This window comes from Saccostrea cucullata, unplaced genomic scaffold, assembly GCF_032062105.1.
Source record: "Saccostrea cucullata isolate Sc308-1 unplaced genomic scaffold, CSIRO_AGI_Scuc_v1 ctg11545, whole genome shotgun sequence".
In the NCBI taxonomy this organism is placed as follows: Eukaryota; Metazoa; Mollusca; class Bivalvia; order Ostreida; family Ostreidae; genus Saccostrea; species Saccostrea cuccullata.
In genome coordinates, this window is record NW_026921485.1 from 6,142 (window position 1) to 13,520 (window position 7,379).

Here is a 7,379-nt window from a genome sequence, read left to right on the forward strand (position 1 = left end):
AGTTAATATCTCGTTATGACGACTTAGTTATCTCTTATTTTTGAATTAATTTGGGGGATTTAGCGCCATTCCCCAAGCCGGGAGTTTTTCCCCGAGGCGCAGCGCGCCGACAATTAGTCTTGGTCAAGGAGAATTGGCATCTTCCTTCCTAATGATATACTTTTTAACTGTTTTAATATACCGATACAAAAAAGGGGTTTACAATGCAATTAGCTTCAAAACTAACGCATGGGCAATTGTCTATTAACATATTAACCTATACATAAGTAAAATCTAGAGGTTTACGGATAACCGGGGAATTAGCGTCCGAAGCAGGGATTAGCCCGTTTAACCAATGCACGGGGAATTAGCCCATTCACTGGGTTTTTGGGGAATTTATTTACATTTTACTGCCTTACTCTTACATAGGAAAAAATCAGTAGAGGTATAATAAAACGAGTTAATTATCCCGTAATGACGAGTTAGTTATCTTAAATTTATTTTAAAGCTTGAATTATTTTATGGACTGTTTAGAGGGGAGACATCACCAATTATAAGGTCTCAGTAGACGCAAGCGCCCTCGTGTGACAACCCTACTCAGACCTAAAAATTTGGTATGCCCCCTTTCTAACGCCATAATTGTATATTAATACGTGAACACCTCCTGGGACCAATATTTTTTTTAAAATAATTTGCCAAATGACAAACAACTATTTCTGATGAATGACACTAGGGCCAAAATTGTTTTGGATGACGTAGACTTTATAACAATGTCTACGAACCTACAATCAAATTTAGAGACATTATAATAGAGATATCACAGGCATTAATGCAACATGTATTACATACAATTACAGTGTAATATATATTATTTTTTTTGATTCAGAAATGTTTTGAAGAAGAGGGAAATGGAGACATCGGCAGTTAGATCATAGGTATAGTTTTAAAGGGGGTCTTGCCCAATTGCAAACACAACACGAAGAACTCACTAGTTTGATATTTTTTTAGGAATAAATAAACATTAAAACATACAATACAAATCAAATGCATAGGACAAAAAACTAGTTTGCTGTTTTTCCATAAAATCTTTATCATCCACATGTACAATTAAACAAATGATATTTACATTTCCAATGTCTTTGTCCGAGATAAAATTACAAATAGCTAAATATTAATGTACTTTATTTCTCCATCCATGTACTGGCTCATCAATAGGCGCGGTTAAAAAAATCACATGCAGGGCGGGACAAAAAAATCAAGAGCATGTAAATATGGAAAACTGTTTATTTTTCATTTCATGACATGATCAATCGATTGGCTTGCGTGATAATTTTATGCAAATTTCACGCAAGCCAATGATTGACCCTCTGAAATCAAAAAAAAACAGTTTTTCCCTTTAATATAGTTCTTTATACTCTCTATCACTTAGATTTTCAATGCTTTAGAGCAATATTTACCTCATTATAACGAGGTACTAAGTCATTAAACATTAAATTTTTCTATATAACGGATAACTAACTCGTCATAATGAGATAATTAAGTCATTATAAGAGAATTTTTTAAAAATTCATCTTAATCCTTATAACGAGCTAGCATTGCAAAACAGTTAAAAGTTTTTTACTTACAAAATCTAAAATGGTTTCCCTGGATTTTTTAAAACAATATGAATTTTGAAAAAATGGTTATTCCATTTTAAATTAAATTTGCATTTTTTTTTTGCAAATGTAAGGAAAATCGAAAAATAATGTAATTTACATTACATCGATTATCTATCTCTGATTAGTTTTAAAGAAATCAAACTCACATAGACAATTAGGGAAAAACAACACCTCACCTTCTGCCGAAATTGAATGATCTGTATAATTTTTTCTCGCCGTCGCTTATATAGAGATACAGTACAAGGTTATAGTGTCTATTCAATACAAGGCCAGTGACATATTCGTTGACAGTATAGTATTCCCCCCATGAAATTCTACTAGATAAATAAACTATATATATATATGTATATTAAACATGGTCACATGTGATATTTATAGTTTACCAATTTATTGAGTTTTCACTTGCCTACAGTTTTGGTAATTTATAGATATTTTGTTTTTTATCCCCAAATATACGTAAATGTATTGTATATACTAGTATGTGCTTTCTGTTCTGCAACGCATTTTTCGCAGCTTCGATTTTACAAAAGAAACACCATATTTGATTTGTTTTATACAATATTTGCATTGTCAAGCAAATTAATATCCGCAAACTTTTCAAACAACCCTCCTACATTTTGTTCAGGGTCATTGTTTTATTCATTTCATAAGGTCAACATATATGTTGTATGCATTTTTATCCTTGTATAATATTTCAAATTTATCCAACCGATCTCCTTAATATTCATTTAGTGATATACCTTATTTAAGGATTTAATATTTTTTTCCGGCTTCTAACTTGAAAGATCTCTCTTTTTCTGAAGCTGTTTTCTAGCTATTATGGAAAATATACAAATACTTCTAAATTTTCATACATTGTAGAAAAAAATAAGGAAACAATACAAACTACTGCACGCCTATTGCCATAAAAGGAATTTTTAAAATAGAAATCTTATCTTTGTGTAAAATCTATATCACTGACCTCACTGCCGATGTACATGTATAAAACTAAGATTCGCACGACAACTGCATGTATATCAGACAAACGGTGAAACAGAGTACATGTAATTGTAATCCTTATAACTTTTTACATATTTGTAATTTTAAAATTTGTATCACTATTGATATATTTTGAACAGTTTGCTTGGTGAATTTTGCTGGACTTTGATTTTTAATCTGATTTTTATGTACGCACTGCAGAACACCATGCTCCTGATCGTCATTTCGTGCCTGCTTGCAGTGTTATCGGGTAAGTATTTTAAAAACTCAAAACCTCAATTAAAATCTTCAAAGAAATCAAAATAAAAAAGAAAAATATATAAATAGTTAAAATCACATTTACAAAGTTCTAACATATTTGATTTCCCAACTTTTTATCGACATTTTTATTTTTATAAATATATATCCTATGGTATTAAAAAATTCAATTATGATGAGCTTTATTTTAATATAAATGCATGTTTATTCGCGGTTTATGATGTCAGAAAGTCAATACCGGTATTACATTTTGATCTTAGACAAAAGGCAATAAAAAGTGTCAATTTCATCAAGATTTTATAAATACATACTACATCGTTAAGCTTTTTTTCTTCCCCCGAATATTATCCCCAAAAAAGAAATAATAAATAGGGTTTTATGCACAAATCAAAGAAGTACAGCGTACCTGTCATTTATTGAAGCTATACGTAATTAGTTGATATTTCTACACCAATAGTTTAGTTATGATTTATGTGAAGAAAGTACACTTTTACGTAATGGGCTTTTTTTCGGGGAGAAGCGGGAGTACCTCAATGGATAGTAATCACTAAATGTATGTATGAGTTATCCCCCTTATATAAAATAGTTCCAATTTATAGACAACATCACAATCTGAACACACATGAACTCCAACAGTTAGTCGACAGCGGTTTTGTGACACTGGACGTAAATCCTAAAGACGGGCTTCTGGAATATGACGAACTCGCTAAGCTCTTTGACCAGAGGGACACAGACAGTGAGATATTTGTCGTGTTTCAGTCTACTATAGTAATTTCTAATTTTGTAAGATTTTAAAATTCTGTTTATGTTAATTCAGAGGAGCAAATCCAATGGTTTTTTCTGCTTCATATGGCATAAATTAAAAGTATCTTATAGTAAAATATCGAAATTTATTTATTAATTTTTGTGTTTTGGAGTACTACTTTAATATCCATGTATTTCAAATACTTAGTAATTTAAATAATTGAAATATGTGTAAACAAAGTCTATTGATTTATTGTGAAAAAGGTTCTATTCATTAGATGTGAGCAACAATTCAGTTATAAAACTTAGCACTATTCACATGTGCATGAATACATGGATGAAAAATAATATAAAGGAATGGAAGAGTTAATTAAATTGATTCTATGCGTTCATCAAATGAATTATTGCTAGCATTGCTATCATCATCAGAATTAACGATATATCTTCAAATGATGAAAGATATATTCACCAATATGAATTTATATGTTTATTGGCGTTCCATTAATTTTATCATTAATTTTTAGGTCACCTGAGTAAACTCTTTGGTATTAATCAACCATTTATGATGAAATAAATTTTATGATAAAATTTCCAAAATTTTGAAATATGTGGCCCCATGGTCAGTGGTTCCTGTGGGGTGGGTGCACAATCGGTGGTTATAAAGTGGAAATACATTTTCTCTTGGTTACTCTGATCTACCTCTGGGTATTAAGTAACCAAAGTTAGCTTGCTTGAGTATAATTATGATAAACAATGGTGCCTCTTTCAAGATTGTGATTTTCATGGCTTTTGGTTTTTAAAAAACACGGACCAAATTTAATTATTGGAAAGTTGTTACATGATACTCAGGTGACCTATAATGCACGTGGGCCTCTTGTTTAGATTAATTGAATCTCATCAAAGTAATCTATACTACAATATATTTCGTAAATAATACATTATTTCATAGCTGATGAACATTTGTTAAAAATTCTAATTTTTTGGTTCATTTCATAATATTAAAACACATGCTTGGATTATTTTGTTGAAAAAATGATAATTTACCGGGGTAAGTAAACTAAATTTAAGTTAAATAAGTTTATTCCATTAACGTATAGGTGACGGACACTTAACTAAGGCTGAGTTTGCGGCTCATGTTGGACTAGATTTTCTGTTTAAGGATGCCCTCTTTAATCTCTATGACACGGACAAGAATGGACTCCTCACCAAAGCCGAGTTTGTGGACAAGGCTTTCCACGACGCCAACAATAACGGTAATATACAGATTAATTATATATACATGTATTTCTAGATCTTTTGAATATTTTCTATTATACTAGTATCATATTCCTTATTATTCTTATCGACCTTTTCTGAAACGTCATAAAACGACCTACCCCTATCTCCCACAGAGAAGTTGGGCAAACGCTCTAAGATATTTTTATACTGAAGTCAAAGAGACTGTCATGTGACTGTCCCTTCAATATTTTGCCAAACTACCTGTCTATGCAACTTTATTTACAGGTGATGGGCAGGTAACAAGGCATGAATTTGACCATTATTACACCCAGGTATTCATTTAATAGATCAATTTCAGCATTATACCTCTAAACCATGCAGGAAAAAGTGATTTTCACGAAACATTATTGATAACTTTTATGACTTCGATGCTTTACATTTTTCAGATTCTACATCATCTGAATCAGCACCATGGTTAATTTCCTTTTCTTCCATCAATTTGAAGTTTTTTCATTCATTTCTGAATAAAAGATATGAAAACGCCAACTGTGAAATTGATTTGAAAATCATTTTCGTGTATACTCAAGCGTAGAAATATACACGGAGAAACCTGCGTTACCGTGACGTCACAATAGAGCTACAGCGACGTTAGTAAAAGTATAACAATATAGGGCAGCGAGAAATTTAAATATTGGGTATATTTTCGGTGCTTCCAAACATATAAAATGTAAAAATAAGGAATGTTTTTAAGTTTAGTGTGAATTATTGGTGTGAGAATCACACAGACTTGCACATAGGCATATTTCATGAAGCGCTAGCGCGCTTCATGAAATATGCCTACGTGACAAGTCTGTGTGATTCACACACCAATAACTCACACAAAACTTAAAAACATTCCTTAATTGTTTCACTGAAAATGACTATGATTTATATTAAGATAACGGAAATTACTCAAACTGAAAAGTCCATTAAACAATACAGAGGAGAAGGTATGGCTATCATTAGCTCCTCATTCATGTTATTGGATGTAAAAATCAAAACACAGTTAAAACTGTGATAGTTTGTACTTGAGAATTCAAATAGGTGCTTCTTTTAAAACCAGCACAAAAATTTGGTTCAAAGCATGCACGGAGACCTCAAGAGGGAGCAGAAATAGAACGTTTTCCTGAATTTCGTAAATTTGGGTGGAATTTCGTCAAATTTTAGATACTTTTCACCTCGGGCACAAGCTTGGCAAGCTTCGCATGCCTATATAAAATTGTTTCACACAAGATGCATCTGATACTAGTGTATGAAATATACGAATCTGGTAGGTAGAAACTTGTGCTCTGTGGGTTTTTTTTTTTAAGAAAATGTGCTGCAAAATTCATAAAAAATTGCATAAAAATGAAAAAGTTCGGAAAATGGCAAATTTTCATAACTTAGAACCTATGCTCATTTTTGGGCTGGGATGATGTGTTTCAATTTATAAATTGCATGTTATATCAATCTAAAAGACACCCCAATCCATGAATCTAAATGGGTTTTGATTTTAAAATATTGTTTTGTTTGAAATTTGTAAATTTTTTCGGAAATTTTTATTATCCACGTCTGGTTTAAACCACTTTTATGCTACATTTCCCTTATTCCTACTGTTGATATTTTAATGAAGAGTGAAGAAAGAAGTTTTAAAAATTGGAAGAACACTGTGTAAATCATTTGATTTTATTTCTATTAATCTAACACATTTATCATCCTACCAGTGTTTACTAGACATTAGTATTTGTTCGGGTTATTTATGGTCAAAGTTCATACTTTGGTGTCGTAGATAGTGTCCGTGTTTTGTATTTCAGTAATATATTATTAATAAACATATAAATAAGATATAGGGTAAAACAAAGAAAAATAGTTAATCATGATCTTTTTGTTTTGCATCTTTAAATTTTTGAAAACCAAATCTTACTACTACTACATACTTTTATGCCCTGTCTGTCAGTCTGTTTGTCTGTCTGTCTGTCTGACTGCAAAAACGAAAAAAATGTCCTTTACTTTTAATTAGTTGAGGAATTGGCTATCGTGTCTCGCATGTGCATTCCTTGTCGCAAGACATTTCTTTGGGTGACGATATAATGACTTCCTAACTTTGACATTTGAATTGTACGCACTTAAAAAAATCCCAAACTTTACCTTCGGCATTCTTTGAAACAGGTTTCTTTCAAAAGTCACACTATTTCACACTTATTTTGTGCAATATTATTATAATATTCAATATAATAAAACTTATCCTTTGTAATTCTGAAATTCTTGTTTTACAAAAATGTTGCTGATTTTAGTAAAGTTTTATACTTCAAATTTTCCAAAGCTTTAGTATCCATATCTGGTGTAAACCATGCACTTGTCAAAAAATTTATTGCACGGTACTCCTGAAGTTTCTCCTAAACTACTATACATATTTTAGTGAAGTCAGTGAAAAAAGAGGCTTTGTAGAATACGATGTAAATCATTAGATATTATTCTTATTAATCAAATACACTCATTCATCCTATCTGTGTTTTATACTAGAAA

The 7,379-nt window shown here is 31.1% G+C and overlaps 1 protein-coding gene across 1 annotated transcript; it reads left to right on the forward strand.

The window, feature by feature from the left end:
• Positions 1-2,819: 2,819 nt before the first annotated feature.
• Positions 2,820-5,348, forward strand: LOC134260116 (uncharacterized). The gene is made up of 5 exons (XM_062742699.1): positions 2,820-2,869; positions 3,473-3,609; positions 4,715-4,870; positions 5,121-5,167; positions 5,282-5,348. The coding sequence occupies exons 1-5, from the start codon at positions 2,823-2,825 to the stop codon at positions 5,312-5,314; spliced, it is 420 nt and encodes a 139-aa protein (XP_062598683.1). The 5' UTR covers positions 2,820-2,822; the 3' UTR covers positions 5,315-5,348.
• The last annotated feature ends 2,031 nt before the right edge of the window (positions 5,349-7,379 follow it).

Bases quoted from the DNA above. Each gene is read 5' to 3' on its own strand.
- LOC134260116 (XM_062742699.1), top strand. From the start codon at position 2,823: ATGCTCCTGATCGTCATTTCGTGCCTGCTTGCAGTGTTATCGGGTAA. The intron at 2,870-3,472 runs GTATTTTAAAAA...TCCAATTTATAG, and splicing joins CTTGCAGTGTTATCGGGTAA to ACAACATCACAATCTGAACA. The intron at 5,168-5,281 runs GTATTCATTTAA...TACATTTTTCAG, and splicing joins TTGACCATTATTACACCCAG to ATTCTACATCATCTGAATCA.